Source organism: Cimex lectularius, unplaced genomic scaffold (genome assembly GCF_000648675.2).
Source record: "Cimex lectularius strain Harlan isolate CLEC.00 unplaced genomic scaffold, Clec_2.1 scaffold13, whole genome shotgun sequence".
Classification (NCBI taxonomy): domain Eukaryota; kingdom Metazoa; phylum Arthropoda; class Insecta; order Hemiptera; family Cimicidae; genus Cimex; species Cimex lectularius.
Genome location: NW_019392649.1, coordinates 748,008 through 768,869, shown reverse-complemented (window position 1 = coordinate 768,869; position 20,862 = coordinate 748,008). Strand labels below are relative to the sequence as shown.

The window sequence follows — 20,862 nt, the reverse complement described above, 5'->3', positions numbered from 1 at the left end:
GTTCTTCAAAAATGATCCTCGTTAATATATTTATTTACAAATACAGTTTAATTCAACACCAATATATTTTCAATACTAAACAACTGATTCCCATACATTTGACAAATTATTTTTTCAATAGACAAAACATTAACTGAAAGAAATATAATTTTAGGAAATATTATTGTAATAAGGTAAATTATGCACTTAACAATATCACAATTAGTTGGATACACATTCTATGCGGCTATCAACTGTTACCATCATAGGTTTAGTCATTAAAAATTCTAACGAATAATTACAAATATATTATTTTAAAAATGTTAAATAAACTTACATAGATCAAAACGAATATGTTTAAAATAGGAAATGTCTTTAAAAAAAAAAAACAAGAAAAAAATATGTCCAAAAATAAAATTATGGTATTTGTATAAACTTTTTAACGAAGATAACTATTACATCCTCAAAGCGATGCAGAAAAGACTGCTTTCTCCAGATTTAGAATTCTTTCATCCTAGAATAAAAACAGTGATTAATGACAGAAATTACAATTACATTTAGAATAATATGATCTTTAATTTTTATCACTTCAATCATTTATATTTTCAATTTTAAATTTTGAGTTTCCTTTTGCAGTCGATGGAGGGATTGATGTGCTGTTTGGTCATTTCTTAAAGTGATGAGATGTGGCCAAACTAAGGTTCATCTGTAGTACCATTTCTATTTTAACTATAATTATCTTATCCTCAGTGTAAATTATTAACAGTAATATTACATTTGAAATACGTACAAAATGGTCTAACATGTTAAATATAAATAACACATCCAAACAAAAAAATGAAACACGTCAACCAAAGCCACCCGTCGCAAATTCTATATACAATTTTCCATCTGGCCGCAATGGCTATCCTACTCTACATTACACGATGCAACCAAGTTCCCCATTGTCCAAATTTTTGTCGAATAGTGTTGACTACAATCAAAGAAAAAAGAACAGGACACTCATATTTTTAATTCAAACTGTATGTATTTTTGGGGTGATATTAATTACAACCTGCTACTTTAATGTAAACCAAATTAAATGAGAACAAAAATTCACGGGTTTTTATAAAAATCGTTTCATTTGGTCGAAAAATGGTTTGGCAGAAAATTAATCAAAACACCAGAATACCATTAATTGATAGAACGAATTTAACTAACAATTTATTTCATGGTTTTGTTCATAAAATTTAACTAACAACTTGTTATATGGTATTGCTCATAAAAAAGCATTAAAAGCAAAAGAGGCGTTGTGATTATGATGCTGATTTGTGATACATACTGTGCGAGTGTATGTGGCGTGCACTGGATGACGAACAGATGCGCACACCCTACCAAAATGATACGAGGCATCGGGTCCGTAAGTTGAAAAAATGTTATCCCCAAAATCAAAATTTCCACTCGCATTTTGCGTTTCGGAACTTTCTGAACAAATTTGGTTCCGTGTCTGTGGTTTCTCTAACTGGCAAAACTCTGAAACCATGGGACCAATTTTCATAGCATTTTCAGAGATTGTGCCGGTTGGTTTCTAGATGGTCCCCTATAAATTTCATCCCAATCGGATCAACGGTACAGCCTGCGCATGCACAAACATACAACCACATACGCAGCTATATCAACAAAACTGTTTGTTAGATTCTTATGAAATTTTCAGAGATTACGCGGGCTGCTTTCTAGATGATCCCCTATGAATTTTATTTGAAACAGTATAACATATGTGCACGCACAAAATGTAAACTATACTGCCTACTAAGATATAATATGTTGAACTTTAATTTATGAGATGTTTCAGCATCGTAATTTTTAAAACAGTACGAATTTATTTATGTAACACAACTGTGGGGCAAAAAGGCATGCTTTTGTTAATGTTTTTGGAACAAGTGACAAGATATTTCATTTGTGATGTCCGCTCCCAGGCCCAGTGACAAGTTTTCTTGTCCTTGTGGTTTTTAGCCTTTTAGGAGTTTTTTAGCTGGACACGTAGCATGTATAAGGCTGAGGTTGTATCCAATGTGTAGTATACACCTCGGAAGCGAATAGGGGACATCCCACACACCCTTTTTTTCCCGTCCTTATCATCGATGAACCAATCTTTTCTCCCCCTTCTGTTTACAATCTAGTCTCACAATTTTTACGAAATGGCGACTTTTTCTGGAAAACTATTTGGCCACAACATCTGTCTCATTAGGAATGTAATTCTTTCCTCCACCTCTCGCCTCTACCATTCTCAAACCTCTACCCTCCCTACCATCTACACACTATTGCCTTTCGAAGTTTTTGCCTGTTGTCTGCCAAGTAGCCTCAGTTTTAGTTTTATATTGTTTACATGCACAGTAATTTTCGGGATATGTTGTTTTTGTTGTCCTTTAACAATAATAATAAATATATATTTTTTGTCCAACTCTGTACTCATGTGAATGTACAATATTTACATACATGTGTAGAGTTGATCTAAATCAGAAATCAATATTAATTTTGTTTTTTGGCTATTGTGTTTTAAAATCAAACCGATTTTCAATGTCAAATGAGACAAATAAATTTTCAATTGAATAAAACTTTTTTCCCTTTTACTTACTTCTGTTGTAAAGTGTAATATTTGGAATGTACTGTCAAACAAACATAATTAATGCAACATAAAAGGAGTAAGAGTGATACAAAGTAAACACTTTGAAATTCGATGCATAATACAAAATAAATCAGGCCAAGGGGGTAACGTAGTGGCTGAGGCTACTGGCAGGGGACACGTTTTAGCATCCAAAAACCAGTCCAGAAAAGGTTAAAATTTATACATATGAAACCGCACTACCATACTAAATTACCTTTTGTGCTATCTCTGCTTTCAAGGAATCGATTTGTTGGTGTAGGTCTTTTGTGAAACCCACACTTATTGTGCCCATCAAATTTTTTCTCAGTTCCATGACTTGTACCTCCAGTTCTTGTTTTTCCGACAAAACTTTCTCCAACTGATCCGATTCACTCGAGAGAGACCTTGAATTCTGTAGAGAAGCCGCATTGTACTTCATTTCCATTTCTTTGTATTTTTGGCACATTTCAGTGTCACTTTTTAAGAGATTTTCAATTTTGTATTGAAGAAACATTTTCTCTTCTCTTTCCTTTTCCAGATTTCCTTTAAAAATCAATGCCTGCTCAGCTATGAAGCTATTTAATGTGATAATATTAGGCATGTTTTTGTTAAATAATTCAAGCTGGTGAAACAACGCTTCTGAACTAGGTTTTGGTGCCTGAGAATTGTTAGACCTCAAAGTGCCTAATTCATATTCAAGCACTTTGGTCCGACTTTTAAGAGCGGCATTGCCTTCTTTGGCCTCTTGGAGCGCCCTTTCTAATTCTTTATTTTCATGCCTTACCTGAACAAGTTCAGAGCTTAAACTGGCTTTTTCTTCTTTTACTTTTAACAACTTGTCAGTTAGGGAAGCTTCAAAAGAATTTTTATTGTTTTCATTTTCTTTCACCATACTGGCAATTGTTTCCTCTAGTTGTTTTATTTTGGCCTTATTCTCATCATTTTGAATGGAAAGAACACCAATTTCATTCTCATAATCTAACTGCATACAATCCAATTGGTTCACCAAACATTTTATCCGCTCTTCACAGATCTCATGATGTGCCTGCAAGGTTACAAGTTTTACACGGAGGACTTCAACATCTTCATCTTCACAAACAGCTGGTGTTTGATCCTTCAATCTTGCAATCTCTTTAAGATGACCTTTCAAAAGAGAAAACGGTTTTATAAAAATGCCAAACAAACTAAATTTTAATTTACATACCTTGTAAAGCTAGATCTTTTGTATTCAACTGTAGGTGTAGACTGTTCATTTCAGATTTGTTCTGAGGAAATAATATGAAGTTATTACTTTAACTTACGGGCATTTTAGATGATATAAAATATGTAAATATAGAAAGGGATATGCATGATGACTATCACATTATCATGTATAAAACAGGTAAAGTTAGCTTAGTAGAAGGATTAAATTTTTAGTCAATGCTAAAACACAGCTTGAGCTCTGGAAACGGACTTATACCAATTTTGATCAAAACCACCTGCGTCTAGTTTTGGTTTATCTAGTTGTCAGCCACATACTCCATAAGGTCAACACACTACTAAGCATTGGACAAAGATTTGCAATAAAAACACGAAAAAACTAAACAAGGAAATACAGAACAAGCTACAGTCTACAAAATGTATTTAAAGTAATAGGGGTTACGCAACCTGCCCCACTACAACAATGGAAACCGCACTGAACCTTACAAATTTATGTACAAAAGGTGGATTTATTTTAGAGTGCCAACAGACTCCTTAGATACAAGTAAATAAATCCAGATCTAGAGAGAAGCCACCACAACATTCCAGAGATAATTAAAATGAAAGAGATGGTTATAACAGTACCTGACAAAATGAGAGAAAAACTCAACATTGATAGACCCCTACAAGCCTTAGGTTTTAGTTTTCAAAAAAAGTAGCCCAGAGGTTCAGGAATGAGCTTAATATGGTACATAGATGGATCAAAGATCAAACATGGAGGTGTAGGAGTGAAAGGACTGAAATATACTCCAACAAAACCGCTAGGACTAATTCCAACAATTTTCCAAGCTGAGGTCCATGCCATAAAACTCTGCAAAGGAGTTAATAAACAAAAATATGAAAGGTGAACAGATTTTCAGACAGTCAGGTGGCTATAAATGCACTAAATACAAGTGCTTTCAGTTCCAATCTTGCCTTGGAGGACCTAAATTGCATAGTATCTCTAAGAAAACACAAAATCATTTTAATGTGGGTTGCAAGACATTAACACATTTGTTAGTCAGTCATTGTTATAGTACAGTATAATAAACCCTTCTCATATATGGATGTCATTCCAGAATGACACACCTCTTCTAGAAAAGCGTTGCAAAGCTTATTATTGGATATTAGGGGTATTTTGGGAATTGAATCAGTGTCCCAGGCTTTGACAGGTCAATAATGCTTTGACATGTTACTGTGAAGACCCTTTTGCAATATGACCAAGACATTTTGCAATTTTCTTAAGAAAAAATTTTTTCCTATCTCGGGTCTTTACAAATCGGTGTGTAATGAACGGGTTAGGGCTATGATTTTAACCGAAGCATTTACCAAAAGGAAAATCTAGTCGAAATCGTTTCTTTCTTGAGAGTGGGACATGACAGACAGGTGGGTATCAGGGCAGTTTTGAAACCGAGTTGATGAGACAACCCCCGCCCCGAGTAGGTTTGAAAGTGTATTTCCTGGAATTGTGGGGTGTAGTATTCCATCAGCCGCCACATGTATCTGTTTTGTGTCCAACTACACGTAAACCATTTTTTTTTTTTTTTTTTTTTTCAATTTTGCTTTTATCTTGTAATGAAGAAGTGTCATATCAGATTAACACATTTATGTCATAATTGTCTATATTAATTATTCCAATTATTCTTTTCATTTCAACCAGTTTTTGGTTGAGATGAAAAGTAATATAGTTCACTATAATAATTGACAATATAGGGAAACAACACGGTTGAGACTGGTCAGTTCCTTTAAAATAACTGACACTATACCGCTAGTTAAAACAGTTTAGTGTGTCAGCTACAAGAAAACCTGCCGCTTTAAACGCTTTGGTTAAAATCGTTATATATGTCATAGCCCTTAAGGTATAGTAAGAAATGAACAGGCTGACCAATTAACCAAAAAAGAAGCAGCCTTCTCATGGGATCAGAACCACAACTAGATTCACTGGAGTTTGTGCTTGATTTGGAATTGGCGAAATGGCTTGAGAAAGAAAAACATGGACAAACGCACCAGAGATATGAGGTTTATAAACCTCTCAAAAAGGAAGGTGAAGGAACTCGTCTTTATCTCTCAGCAGGCTTTGAGGAAAATTGTTGGCCTCTATACTGGCTACTGCCCTCTTAACTACCAATTAAAGATGGGAAAAGCAGAAACAGAAACATGCTGACTCTATCAGGAGGAACCAGAGACATCATCATATATTCTTTGTGAATGTGAAGCATTAACCATTTGGTAAGGCAATTCCCACATCAAAGGTGTGGAAAGAGGCACCGAGGAAAGTGCTTAGTCTTACAGGAAAAAGGGCACTTTCCAGGGCATGGCTATAATTTATAGGGGTTCCATGATAGATCTAGGGCACCTTAAAATCCCTCTCCTTCAAATTTTAAAATTGCTAATTAAAATCTACTATATGTCTGGTTTTAATAACTTGCATAAAACTTACTTTTTCCAATGCATCTTGTGTTTCTTTCAAGGATTCTTTAGTTGTTTTGACTTCGTTTTCCATTTCTGAAAGAAAAAAAAATAGTTATGTAATACCATAATCTATGGGTAAAATAAAACATGCAATTAACAAGGAAAAATATGGCCCACTTGTTAGCTGATTTTCTTTTATGGTTAAAATCTTTGTGAGGAATTCGTGTTTGTTTTTTATCTGAAATAATAATAGTGTTATTAGTGAGTAGATATTAGTGTAATTTTTTTTATGGTGATGTAGCTTACTTCTTCTGATTCTGTTTCTAGTTGTTTGTTAAGCCTAACGATCTCTTCGGTTCTCTTGTCTGAATGAGCTTTGTCCTGTAATATATATATGAAATATTTCCATGCTTCAGGCAGATAACAATAATAGGTAAAATTTCTTCACCTCTTCAAGACACCTCAATGTAGAAATTAATGAAAGGAGTTTCTGTTTGTTTTCCAGTAGCTCTTGCAGCACCTTGTCCTTCTCTTCTTTCAGGGTTTTGTTTTCTTCACTGATAAGATTTAATGCTTTTGTAAACTGTTTCTCCTTACTTGATTTAGATTGCTCACGTATCTGAAGATTACATAGCCTTTCTTCTAAATCCTGCAACAGTAAAAGTGATTCAAACCCATTAAAATCGATAAAATTATTTTGTTGTGATCATTTTACCTTCTTCTCAGCTTTCAAAACTGTCACATAATTAGTAAGTTCATTCTCTTTCATAGTCAAAGCTTCTAGCATAGCAAATTCCTTGTTAATTTTGTATTCATTTTGTTTAGTGTTTAGTTGTTCTTCCAATGCCTGCCAAAATTTCAATTAAAATGTTATGACCTTGATTGTAATGAAATAAGTTGAATTTTAGAATTTAGGATATTATACCTTCTTTTGTTCTTCATTTTCTTTTATTAGATCAGATATTTTTTGCTGTTGGGCTCTCACTTCTTCTTCAAATTTTAAATGTACACTTTCCTTTTCCTTTTTGTCTTCTAACAACTCGGCCACTATCTGTTTTTGGGTTCTTATCTCTTCCTCACTTTTCATTATCTCCTTTTGTAGTATTGCAAAATTGTTTTCAAGCAGTTCATACCGAATATTTAGCAACTCATTGGCTTCAACTTTCTGTAAATAAGTGACACAAGAGAAAAAATAAAGCAATGCAGTTTTATTCTATAAGATTTTTTTGACAAACCTTTTTCAATTCACTTTGCAGACACGCAACCCGGGACTTGAAAACCACAAGCCCTGGGTTAAACGGGTCCTCAACACCCATAAGCTCATTTTCATTTGGCTTATGAAAACAGAAAGCAGTGCTGGCTCCAGCAATTACGTTACCACTTGTAACATAGCACAACTGGTATATCTCTTTGTCATCTTTAGGCAATGTTTCAGCTGGAATAAAGGGAAATAAAATTAATATTTATTTAAAGCCTTTTTTGAAAACTTTCAGCATTATTAGGTTATATAAAAAAAAGTCTGGAGTGTTATTTAATATTTTAATTTTATCTCTCTTATATTTTGATAACTTGGTGTTGAAATTAAACACAGGAATTGGAAAAGATGTCCTTTTGACACTGTTCTTTATTTTGCACAAAATTGCAGGTTTTTACGGTTTATGGCACAAAATTCATATTTTCCCTTTTTTACGCATAAAAATAATATGAAAATATACCATTTTTATGGATTTACGGTATTTAGTAAATGAATTGAGGGTTGAATCTTTTTTTATAAAATACTTTGTACTTTGTTGGTGTTTTCAACTTTTAATTTTTAAAAACTTCCAAGAAATATTTTATGTTCGACATCTGTTGATCCACTCTGTTCCATCACTAATTTCTCACTTTTCATTTCTGAAACTTTCTTCGGCTTGGGAGCAAAGCAGAACCATTTGAAAAATAAAGCCTGTTAAGTTCATAGTGCCAAATGTTCAAAGCCTGATGGGCCACAGGACTACCTGACCGGAAGACCGATGGCAAATTTTTTTTAAACACACCTCATGCAAGGGTCTAAACCGTAATTCTGCATTGTCAATGACCAAATTATTATTTTCAATTTTATTTTGCATTAAAAACATTTTGCAAACAAATAAAAATTAATTTTAGTTTTAATTAATTAATATTTAATTAAGGTTTTGGTTGAGATAAAAAAGTCAGTGTCACAAGCAGGATTCGAACTCACGACCTTCGTCATCTCAACCAAAACCTTAATTAAATATTAATTAATTGAAAATAATTTATTTGGTCAATTGGATCACAAAACCTAATAAATTAATTTTAGTAAGTAAAATGAGAACAAAATATGTTTTAAGTGATTTCATGTGACACCCTATAAACAAAGTACACGACTTATCTAATTAAGGATATTTTATAATCACTCTGTCAGCAAACTCATCTCTTTTCTTTCTATATTTTATGTAAATAAATACACTCACACTAAGCAACATTTGGTTTAATTCATATGATTTTATTTAGTTGGTCCTATCTGACCAAAGTAACGATTTACATTTATTTATAATTTTTAAATAGCGTGGTTGAGCTGAAAACATTCTTGTTGCAAGCAGGACTCTAACCCCACAACCCCCAGCTCTATACCCTATATATAATATATTTGGTTTAATAAAATAAATCAATAAAAAAAAAAGTAATGTTATTACATCTGAATACTAGTTAAATTGTCACAGAAATTTTACATATTAGTGGTTGTAGTACAAGCTTCTTTCTGTATTTATTCTGACCCAAACCAGAATCAATCAGTTGAATGATATGTAATTTATCAGACAAGAGTTTATATAAATTTAATAGGAGATAAGATAAAAGTTGTCTTCCTTACTTGAACATTACAACATGACATTAAATAATATATCATGATTTAATAACTTAACAGACTACCACCACTACAAGAGTTAAACGATTTTCAAAGATTACTGTCAAAAGTTTAACTTCAAATTGATTAAATGCAATAAAATTTGATAATTAACAATAATTTGATTTTTATTTTAACAGAAACATTTAAAAAAATAGCACATTACCTTTGAATGTAACAGACAATCGTTCTCTTTTGGTCAAGTCTGTTGGTACCCTCTGAAAAGTGATGTATTCAGACACCATGGACCATCCGACTTTAAACAATGCAATTTTATCTCCATATTGAGGAAGGACATTGTCAGTCAAGGAATATGTGCAGACCATGTCACCATCTGTTGGCCAAACATCAGGCAAATCGTGAAAGACAACCTGAAAAATGATATAAGAACTTCTTTCAATAATGTCGTCTAATAATTGTTAAAATATCAATTTTATAAAATTTCATTCACTTTTATGCCTTTAAAGGCCTGTAATCATCAAATAAGAACCATGATTTTTTTTATAAGTCGAGGCTTATCAACATTATTATTTTTATAAAAAAAAAAAAAAAAAAACTTTACAATAAGTCTGTAGACTTACAAACTGCATATACAACAAACTGATAAAACAGGATGCAAATTTATTTGAAAAAAAGTTAACATGAAAAATCCCCCCCCACACCAAATTTGTTGAAAGAAATAACTGAATAATCATGCATTTATTTCAAGTAATTCATCTGCTGTGAGATTTCTTCATGAGGTCCGAGATGTGATAAATATGCAAATTGGACGTTTCCCATCATTTTTATCTGTCAGATGCATTTCTGCTTTTCGTTATCAGCACTTCTGGGTCAAATTCTTCGTTGTTTAAATCAAAATCTTATTAAAAGTCTTTAGTTATCACTAAAATTATTTTCTAAGTGAATGAAATTGCAATTCAGCTGATCTGAACTAGTCTTCTTCAATTACTTTGTGTCAGGTGGACTATCAGATCTTCACCATTCTTCTTTAAGTAGTTTAATTCCTTAGTAATAAAGACCACTAAAATTGTTTGGTCATGGTTGACTTGTAGTCCAGCTTATCTGTCTAAGTTTAGACCATTATTTAAAGAAATCACAGCAGTCATTTTGTAATGGATAATTCCTAGTCAAGCATACCTGCACTGATTTGTCAGAGTTAATTTATAGTCCAGGTCTGCCCTGTTTTGTCAAGGTTGATTCCAGGTCAAGATTTTGTGCACTGTTCTCTACTTACAATTAATTAAGGTTTTAAGTTGAGATAAAAAAGTCAATGGCACGAGCGGGATTCGAACCCACGACCTTCGACTAGATACGCCGCTACTCTACCACTTGAGCTATCATGACCTCGATCCACTCAGACACTAACTTCCCATCTCAACCACACCTTTTGAATTTTCCCTCCTTTTTGCCATTTTTCAAATGTCGTGTAATCGGATTGGATTCTCGAAGACAATTGAAATGGCCACGGAGAGCTTTAATGAAGTATACTTCATTTTAAACTTATTAAATTCACTAGTTTCATGGTCCGCTTGACCAATTAATATCTTACAATTAATTAAGGTCACGATAGCTCAAGTGGTAGAGTAGCGGTGTATCTAGCCGAAGGTCGTGGGTTCGAATCCTGCTCGTGCCATTGACTTTTTTATCTCAACTGAAAACCTTAATTAATTGTAAGATATTAATTGGTCAAGCGGACCACGAAACTAGTGAATTTAATAAGGTCTGTACTAAGTTTAACCTGTTGATCTACTCAATACAGATTCTTTTTTGGGCCAGTCTATTCTCGCTGGTTTACGTTTGGTTTGTCTCTTTCCTTCACATAAGATCTTTAGTTATACAAACCGCTAGAATTGTTTATTCCTGGTTGATTGATAAATCATTTCAGTAACTTTTAGTGTTATGTTTGTAATATCAACAGTGGATCAATTAGGAATTTCCGTTTTGATTTTGTAAATTAATTTTAAGAGGCTCTCAAACATGTCCTCCGTCACCAATTCCAATTAATTAATTAATTAGTAACTTTGGCTCCATGCCAACACAGCTTCTCACTGAGGCATGACTTCTCTAAGATTATGTCATCAGTTATAAAGACCACTAAAATTGTTTCTTCTGGGTTCATCCTTTGTTCAGATCTGCACTGTTTTTATATTAAGTTGTCAGGTATGTCATTTAACATTGATAGTTCTGTTTGGTCTGGTGATTGAACACGTTGATCTGATCCTTTCTCTGGATCCACCTTTTCTCAGTGATTTGTTTCAATTATATGCATTTTGGCTTCATGCCAACACAGCTTCTCACTGAAGGCGTGACTTCTCTTAGATTATGTCATCAGTTATACAGACTCCTAGAATTGTTTTTTCTTGGTTGATTCCTAGTCAGGCAGAATATTCATGTTCCTCACTTATACAGAATTTCAGCTATGATGACATGTCTGTTCTCTTGAATTAAATGTTTAGTTATAAAAGCTACAAGATTTGTTTAGTCGTCATCGATTCCTAGTCAAGCAAATGCACTGATCTTTACTAAGTTTAAGTCCTCAGTTATTAGATTGTTTTCAATTAGCATTGAAACAATTCACTAGAAGAGTTTCTTCAGGGTTGATCCTAACTAGTCCAGTACAAGTGGCTCTACATTAAATCTACAGGTGTATCATTTAACGTCAGTAGTGCTGTATGGTCTGAAGGATGAAGACTTGTTGATCTGAGTCCGTCTATTATCGCTGAGTTACTTCCTCTGTGTGTTTCTCGATAAATCTAGCCTTTCTCAGAACGGAAAATATCTATTTTAACACAATCTATGTTTATTTTAGTTTTTGAATAGCAAACTTATTTTATTATTAGTTACACACAATAATAAACTGAACGCGATGATACTTGTAATCGCGATTAAGATAACGTAATTCACATTCCGAGTTCAGGGACAACTCGGGAAAGGTCGTGAAAAGAAAGAAATAAAGAAAAAAATGTATTACCTGGCTGTATTGAGATTTGGAAGAGATGGACGAGGACATGGCCATTTCTGGCAAGATGTGAGTGAAACCGTCAATGCTGTTTGACATGTCCGGCGATTCCCGTGTCTCGGAAAGTTCCATTTTCTGAAAAAGCAAAACAAGAGCTGAAGAGTGGCGAAAGAGAAAAGCCCAGAATGTTTATCACCAACTCACGCTTTTTTCCTTTTAGAATGGGCACGGATCGGCGTTGACTTTCGCCTAGACGACTGGAGATTTCTACAGATGAGACGACATAAATCGAATCAAAGGGTACTCGACATGACAGCCGATGCGTATGAGTTTGTTGCGAGTTGCGACTGAAACATGGAACGTGTAACTCCGCCCGTCTCTTTTCCGACCGACCATGCGACGCTGTCTGACCCAAAGAACGTTCGAGACGATTTCCGCTAGAATTCAAACCTAAAACTCCACCCGTCGCTTCCATTGGAGATCAACTCGAAGAAAACCACAACTGATCGCCTTAATAAAAATAAAAATTAATTATTTCTTTCTTAATGATTTGTTTTTAAACGATCATCTGTCGGGACAGCTGAAATCCAAGATCGACCCAAGCACAGTTACAGTACAAAATCTTCAAGTGCTAAGTCATGTTAAATTCAAAGAACAAAAACAAATCAAAATCTTTTGGCAACAAGCAATGCATTTAAATTGCAATTTGAAAATCAAATAAATATAAAAGCAAGGAAAGTGTTTTGAAGCCTAGATTCAACCCATTTTATGGGAAATTGATGGTAAAAAAAATAATTCAATACTACTTAATTGTATCACCAGTTATATAGAGAATCAAGGGATATAATCCAGCATTGCCAGGAGGAAAATAGAAAGTGTTCTCTTTTTTATAAATCCTGACATGGATTATTTCTTATATGCCCATTATTCTCTGAACCTTCCTGACACTAACAAAAACTAAAAGCTATGAAAGCTTCATCGAAATCTTTTCAGTAGTTTTTGTTTTTACAAACGTTCATTTTCATATACATAGATTATGGCTTGTAAACTGTAACTGTAATCCGTATCATCTTGGTCTGTTTACACCCAAAGGGTTCTGCAGTGCCTGGGGAGTACAAACCCCGTTTCCTATTATCCTCATCATTACCAAAGTCAGCCTAGCAGACTCATTTTGGTATTTTGCCATCTTCAGTGTGTCTGTACTAAATTTATCAAAATCTACATAAATGATAAATACCCATTACATTTTTAATTTACAAAGTAGTCGGTCAACAAAATACTTGACTTTTCACGAGTGTATTATGAAGTATTTTATCATTAAATATCAAGTATATACTTTTTTTAGCAGACCTTTCATTAAATAAGCTTGAGATTTTTGTAATGGTGCTGGTTTTCATTCTTAGCTACTGATCATTCTCAAGCAATTCAACTTCATATACCCATGTTTTTTTTGCTTTTTGGCAGATTCGTCTGCTTAGTGATTTACAGAAATTTCATTGTGACCAGGAATTCACAATGAGAACAAAGGGATACTCTGAGCGACGAGATTGTGTAGTTTTGAATTATAGGATTGTCAGTTAATTGATTTTTGATTGTAATTAGATCTGATGAGCCAGTACAAGTAGCCAAGGTAGTTTTAGGAGTGCGTGCTCAAACTTTTCTTAATTGCTAATAAGAAGCATGTGCTCAACAGGAGATAGTTTTTTTATTTGAAGAGTAGAAAAGTTTATCTTTAAAACTATCAAATCAGTTTAGGATGTCACCTAAATCATCAATGATCAAAGTTCTTGCCATTCACATATTGGCGAAGAGCAAGTGCTCGAATGTACTCAACTATGTTTTATTGGCAGCAAAATTTCCAGTTTTTCGGCAATTTTTATAATTACTCTTACTTCTAGTAGTTTATTGTTTTTATAGCTGTATTTCATCTTATTTTTTGCATTTTTGTAGAACCTTTCATCTAGTAGATACTTTTTAAAGCTCTAAATAAGCTTGATCTCTTTGTAATGGTTTTACTCTTAACTACTGGTCTTCTCAAGCAATTCAATTCTTTTGAAATATTTAAGAAATATTCTCTCTGCTTAAGTTCTTGGTCCAGTTTTATCAAATAATTTTTATAGAATTCTTCCCAATTTGGTCTATTTGCATATGATCTTACATCTTTTTTAAAATATTAAATAAATAAAGGGCCATAGCTTTATGCTTCTCTGGCACTGAGTCACTTATAGATTTGTGTTTGTTTTTATTTGTTTAAAAAAAAATTTAAGTTCCAAAAAATGAATTTTTGGAGGAGCGAGGTCGGGATTGTTGTGATGCCTCCTCTGGCCAGGGTGCACCCTCTGACTACTTTAGCCTTATGATTAGGTTCGTCTTACGCTGATCTCATTTTTTTAGGATATATATAAAAACAGGGAAGACAATTGAATCTTACCATACAATAAATTTCAATATAAATTGGAATTTTTTCCTGTAGGTTTGTTAGATCTGAAAAACCAGATTAAAATGTTTCTTAATAATTGTAACACTGCTTAAAGTATAGATTTTTATTTATTTTTTATGTTTTGATGTTTATATTTTTTTTTATTATGTTTAATAACCATGTATTATGTTGAGAAAATTGTTTGAGCATGATTTTTCAGCATTATTTGCACATGATTATGATTTTTTTTGTATATGCAATCTATATTTGTATTTTTTAATCTATAATTTGGATATGCAATTTCATATATACAAATTTTGAATATACAATCTTCCATATGACATAATAACAATGAATTTAATTATTAATTATTGTTAATTTTTATTAAAATAAACATTTTAAATGTATGAATCAACAAGAATTTATTATTATCCATTATTAATGATAATTTATTGTTTATTGTAAATATAAGAAAAATCTTGATTTTTCCCAATCATACTGTTATATCATCAATTTTACATGAAATTTTTATATGGTCAAATACTCTATTTTTAGTTCAGAAAAACGACAAAGTCCTTAAAATGTGAAGGGTTCATTTAAAGGATAAAATGCATTTAAATATTTCAAATTAAAATATTAGGAATTTTCAAATTGAAAAATTCCTTACTATCACTCACTGCCATGGTTACGTCGAGAAAAATGGGTTAGAATAATATTTGAGCTCCAAGTGAAAATTTCAGCATGTATTAAATTCCTTCCGTGTACCTGCCAATTTTTATATTTGAAGGATAGCAAAATTATTATAGTTTCAGTTAAATTTGTTTAATTATAAATTCAAAATGGACCAAGGTGTATTTTTGGGCATTCCACCTATGGGTAAGTACCATCAGTCTTTCCTCAAACTCTATTGAACATTTGTTTATAAAAGAAGGCTAAAGCTAAATTTGACAATATTATATAGTTGGAAGGTAAATTTTCTAAAAAAAATTGGTTTCAGTTTCATTTTTTAACACTCTAGAGGGCACGTTGGTGTATTTTGTGAAAAACACTTTATATTAAGTTTTTATATTAAGTTTAATTTTTATTTTTGTTGACTATCGAACCAAATCGACAAGTTAGTTTTGAATCAAAAGAACAATCAAAATCAAACCACTTGCAATATACAATTAGTTTGTGGACATATGCACCACAAAATATTAAAAATATACGTTTTTGATTGTGCTATTTTGGAAATCATTTATATTTCTACTATTAACCTTTTAATAAATAATTTAATATAGATTAAAAAAATTAGTGAATGAGTGTATAATAACATTTATCAATTATAGTTAAATTCAGACAGTGTGACTTTGCAGAAAATGGGGTTACTGAGTATGGCGATGGCTGTAAGCAGACCATCCCAAAAAAAGAGAAGGACTCAAGGATTGCTGGTATTTTTACAGGCACACATTACAGGAAAAAATATTAAAAATCAATTCGTAACTCATTCCATGATTATTTTCAGAGCTAGAACAACAGCTAGCTATAGCTGAAAATCGATGCACTACGTTAAGAAAACAAGTTGAATACATGCGGCTCCTATATGATGGTGTAGAAAAACCTGTTGAAGGTGGAGAGGCTGGATTTAAGGTGTGTAAAATCTCATACAGCTTTTAAAATTAATACACACATTGAAATCATAAAAAAAGACAACAAACACACTTATATTCACAAATTACTATTTTTTATTTTATAGACGAAAGAAGATAAAAGGCGAGGTGATCCCCATTTTTTCCCAGAAAGACAACAGAGGACAAAGCAGTGTATAGTTTCAGAGCATAATGTATTCAATGGTAACTTCTACCATAATTAAATATTTATGCTGTTCGCTACACTATTTACAATTCGTTTTCTTTTCTTTTTTTTCAGAAAACTTTTTAACTGACTTTAATGAAGGATTTGTGTCTGAGATCACTGGAAGTAAACAGCATGTGGGCAAAGACCCCAAAGATGTGGTGCAAATCATACTAAGTGGGATGACACGTTCAATCAATGATATGTCCGGTTAGTTTTTTGTCAAGAATTTCAAATAAATTAAAACATGTTTTCAAAGAGATTGTGCCGATAAATTATATCTTAATTTGTAATAATTTTGAACAAGGCAATTTGTATATATTGAATATAATTTATTCTGGAGCATAATTTCACTCTTGGGCATAAAAGAAAGACAAGTAGTAAAGTCAGAGATTTTACTTTTTGATTGCTATGGATGAAATATCTTTTTTAATTATGATTAATGACAAACAGATCCATCTATTTATTATCAAGAGTGAATAGCTCATCAAGCTAGAACATATAACATATACAAATTCAAGTAAATTATTATTTACAATCCATTTGAATTTGTATAGCCATATAATTTAATGGTACATCATTAATGAGTCATAAAATTTCTTAATAAAAATGAAGAGTTAGCAAGGGCAAATGCCCATTAGATGGTAGGCTTAATAAAATATAAACGGATATTGAGTAAAAAAAGAATATTAAAATGTTAAAATTACATCCTAAGAGTATTTCCTTACGACAGTCTTTCATACCCTCTGTATAAATATAAAATAATATTTAAAAGATGCATCATCCATGAGTTTGTAGTTGAAATAATGCTCAATATTTTCCTGTATATAAGTACAACTTTGTCTTTCAGATCCTGATCTCCAAATGGAGCCAGATATGAAACCTAGTGGTGCACAAAAAAAGAGCCAAGCCAGCACAGAGCCAAAGAAATTAGAACCAGAAGGTGTAAGAGTCAAACCAAAAGGAGGTGGTTATAAAGGAAAAATGACCAAGAACCAAGAAGATTCTGCAAAAATAGTTAGAACATCATCAAAAAAATCGGGAAAAAAAGAGACTCCAGGTGGAAATAAGATAAATACGAGGCAAACGGGTAAAGCCAATTCAAACAAATCGAGCAATGCAAAAATGAAAAAAATTACAAAACCGATGAAAGCCACCAAACCGACAAGTTTCAAAAATAAAAACCAAATGATGCAGGGTTCATTTCAATACACTCTACCACCTCCAAGTGAAAAAACAATGTCTTATGCCCCCAAAGATAATTGTTCAATAAATCGGAGAAAAAGCAAATCCTCGTGTGAATATGTGAAAAGCACGTATCAATTGCCGACAGTATCATACAGAATGAAATGTGTTCCAAAAAGCCTCAATGCTCACTTTAACATAAAAAGTATACCATTTGTTGTTGGCATGTCTACAAATAAGTCTCATAATTTAGGAATGAAAGTTCAGGAAACTCTATCCTTGATTAAACTGAACAACAGGTCAGCCATATCTCAAACAGCACTAGCAGATCCAGACTGTGAACTTGGAGGCCTGCTGAAATATTGCCCTTCCCAAGTCCCTTTTGGTCAAGCTCGCTCAAGGTTATCACTCATTAAATTTCAAACAACTTGTTCAAGGTACAATAATTTTTATCTTACTTCAATTCTTGTAGGTACGTAGTCGGTCATGGATCTCTTGGTAATGTGAAAAAACCGAAATCCCTTCTACAAGCAAAGGCTAGTTCAGTATCTATGGGCACTTCAGTGGATTATAAAAATTATCAACTACGCAATGTATTGGTAAATCTTCACGATGAATTCTCTAAGATGACTACGTAAGAATTTTTTATATTATTAACATTTATTTAAAGAATGTACTTTAAAAAAATTACTTATTGCCATAAAAATCATCAAATTTACATTAATTTTGAAAATTAACATTCCACCATAAATAAAGAATATTGCTTGAAGATGACATATTTATTTAGAAAAGTACACAAGTAAAGTAATAGGTTTCTACTCACGAATGATAAAAATATTTAAAACAGTCTTCTAATTTATTTAATTTATTTCTTTTTACTTTTCATTCTTTTTTATGTAAAATTTCATTTCTTAGCAAATACGATGAACTGAAAGAATTAGTGAAGACAAAAAAAGATCCAGAAGCTGACAAAGAGCTCCAGAAGTTGGAGGAAGAGTTAACAACCAAAGAAAATGAGATCAATGCCATTATGGGACTATACAACGAGGTACAGCACACATTATAAAATTAATTTTTATAATATCTAATTAATATTTGTTATATGCTGTGTATCTGCATCAGTTTTGTTATTTATAGAGACAATTTTCTTTCATAGGTGTCTGACCTCAAGGATAAGCTAACATATATGGAAAAGCGATCCAGTAGCACGAGTTTGTTTGTGAGCCCAGACGCATTTTCGCAGACAATATCCACAAATGGATTGAAAATGACGAGGTTACTCCGTAAAATAGAAGAATTTCAAGACAGCCTTAAAGCAAACACCTTCGTCTGAATAAACCCACAAAAACGAACAAAAACCAAAAAAAGGATATTGTTAGGACTAATTTTCTTTTGTGGAAATTTACACTGTTTGAGATAAAATATTTTTTAAAATACTATGTTTCTTTATATCCACCTCGCAATGAATGAATTTAAATTTAATTTCTTCAAAACATCACGCCAAACTCAAGATATTACCATTAATTTGGTGATTATGTATGAGCATTATTTCTTCACTGGTAATTTAATGATTGATTAGCAAATCAATTTATAACACCAACCCAGGAAAAGCAGATAACATAAAATCTATTAACTTCAGATTAGTTGATAACTAATAGTTTAATTACAAATTGAGCAGGACATGAACAAGCTAAATATCAGTCCAAAAATAGTCTAAATTTTTTTTTATACAACGGTTTGCAACAGCAGAGGTCACATCAACCCTCAGGTGCCGATATTTAAAAAAAAAAAGCCCATTTGTGCAATGGCATGGCATGTTGGCAATGCATTGGCTACTGGATTCGAACACAGGACCTTTACCTTACTAGTGATGAGCACCGTGTCAAACATCTAAACTGTTGCGGGTAAGCTAGGTTGTTGATTCCAAGCTATAATGCATACAAGTTTTAAAACACTGCACTCTCTTTTTCTTAGTACTCTTTTCCTCCATCATACTAAATAACAAAATATATAAATATTTTAAATGAGGATAGATGGAATACTATCCACTATCAGCCTCTCAAACTTATTTATTAAACAGCTAAATCAAGAAGTAGCCAATGTTAGTTCAACCAAGGATTGTTATTTAAAATTTCCTAGTTATTAGACTGGAATAAATTGAATACATTTTGGCTTACCTCAAAAAAGCTGGTCATTTTTGTGTAACATTTATGCCAGTGACTACCAAGTTTGTTGATGACGTTGCTGCTTTGAGTAGAAGATACTACAGCCAAAAATATACAACAGTAGCCAATGGAATCAATTATTATAACCAAAAGTAGAGGATGTTGTTTAATCCAAGAAAATCTAATGTACAATTTATGTATATAAAGAAATTTTTGAATTTGACACTGGGTCGTTTTGGAATTGCATCTTCTTCAGTGAGGAATGGAGATAAGAACAGTAAATGACCCAGTGCTGGTTTCAACTTGTCCGCAGACCAATACCGGCCATCAACTTGAATATTAAAAAAATTGATCATCAAGTCCTTGACCTGTAGAAGACAATGATAACTTATTGTAAAATATTTTAAAATTATACTTGACACAAAATTGACATGGGCCAATCAAAACATTTATTTTGTCTTACACTAGAAGTTAATTGTTAAAAATTTATTTGTCAATCTCAATTTATTCCACCAAGTTTGCTTATTTTTTTTCAAGTAATTTTTATTATTAGACATTTAAAACAAAATTGATTACAATTTTGAAAAATTTTTACAACAGTTGAAAATAATGGTTATACTCACAAATTGTGTAGATTTGCAAGTCATTGTTTACAATCAGCATGAAAACAGATTGATAGATTTCTTGCCTAGTCTATTGATGATTTAATTTTCAAAATATGAATATAGTTAGTGAGTAGATTTTTTTTTAAATTTATTTTATTATTTATTCATTCCGTCATTACTATTTTTTTTAAAGAACATTAATTCACTATTATTTTTTTATCTTGTATCTTTGAATATATTAGTTTCTACTATTGACCTCCATGCGCACTAGCTTTTTTTTTACAAATATGAACTTTTTATGAAGATCAGTAAGCTAAAAGGCATGCTACCAAAGAAGTATGTAGATATTATCAATTCTTCAATTGACAGACATTTTAGAGTTGAACAAGAATACCAATATTCAAAATTTAAAACAATAAATGCAGGAGTACCGAGTAGCATACTAGGTTCAATGCTTTACTTGTTATACACCAGTGATTTTTTGAAAATTGAAGATGATAACTGCAGCGATAGACCATCAACCATCCAGAATCCTTCAATAGGCTTATAACAAGATAAA

At 32.2% G+C, this 20,862-nt stretch overlaps 2 protein-coding genes across 9 annotated transcripts; one reads left to right on the top strand and one right to left on the bottom strand.

Moving 5' to 3' along the window:
* Window positions 1-17: 17 nt before the first annotated feature.
* Window positions 18-12,584, bottom strand: LOC106664487 (tax1-binding protein 1 homolog B-like). Its single transcript, XM_014390234.2, has 13 exons — window positions 12,301-12,584; window positions 12,109-12,231; window positions 9,304-9,508; window positions 7,468-7,667; window positions 7,158-7,397; window positions 6,948-7,079; window positions 6,681-6,881; window positions 6,539-6,613; window positions 6,410-6,470; window positions 6,261-6,325; window positions 3,807-3,867; window positions 2,838-3,745; window positions 18-493 (listed from the first exon to the last, which is right to left on the bottom strand). The coding sequence occupies exons 2-13, from the start codon at window positions 12,226-12,228 to the stop codon at window positions 443-445; spliced, it is 2,319 nt and encodes a 772-aa protein (XP_014245720.1). The 5' UTR covers window positions 12,229-12,231; window positions 12,301-12,584; the 3' UTR covers window positions 18-442.
* A 75-nt stretch (window positions 12,585-12,659) lies between these two features.
* On the top strand, window positions 12,660-18,969 carry LOC106664488. Of its 8 annotated transcripts, none has more exons than XM_014390239.2 (9): window positions 12,660-12,878; window positions 15,844-15,945; window positions 16,020-16,144; window positions 16,251-16,347; window positions 16,424-16,558; window positions 17,199-17,934; window positions 18,006-18,167; window positions 18,449-18,581; window positions 18,690-18,969. In XM_014390239.2, exons 3-9 carry the CDS (start codon window positions 16,085-16,087, stop codon window positions 18,864-18,866), a joined length of 1,500 nt encoding a protein of 499 aa, XP_014245725.1. In that variant the 5' UTR covers window positions 12,660-12,878; window positions 15,844-15,945; window positions 16,020-16,084; the 3' UTR covers window positions 18,867-18,969. The 8 variants fall into 8 exon arrangements, with proteins under 8 accessions (XP_014245725.1, XP_014245727.1, XP_014245726.1 ...); XM_014390241.2 differs by having other exon boundaries at window positions 12,661-12,878; window positions 15,844-15,957; XM_014390240.2 differs by having other exon boundaries at window positions 12,665-12,878; window positions 15,871-15,945.
* Window positions 18,970-20,862: the final 1,893 nt, after the last annotated feature.

Bases quoted from the DNA above. Each gene is read 5' to 3' on its own strand.
- LOC106664487 (XM_014390234.2), bottom strand. From the start codon at position 12,228: ATGGAACTTTCCGAGACACGGGAATCGCCGGACATGTCAAACAGCATT. The intron at 6,326-6,409 runs GTGGGCCATATT...TTTTTCTTTCAG, and splicing joins AAAAGAAAATCAGCTAACAA to AAATGGAAAACGAAGTCAAA. The intron at 3,868-6,260 runs GTAAGTTTTATG...TTATTTCCTCAG, and splicing joins CACAAGATGCATTGGAAAAA to AACAAATCTGAAATGAACAG.
- LOC106664488 (XM_014390235.2), top strand. From the start codon at position 15,355: ATGGACCAAGGTGTATTTTTGGGCATTCCACCTATGG. The intron at 15,392-15,843 runs GTAAGTACCATC...TATCAATTATAG, and splicing joins TTTGGGCATTCCACCTATGG to TTAAATTCAGACAGTGTGAC. The intron at 16,559-17,198 runs GTTAGTTTTTTG...TTTGTCTTTCAG, and splicing joins TTCAATCAATGATATGTCCG to ATCCTGATCTCCAAATGGAG.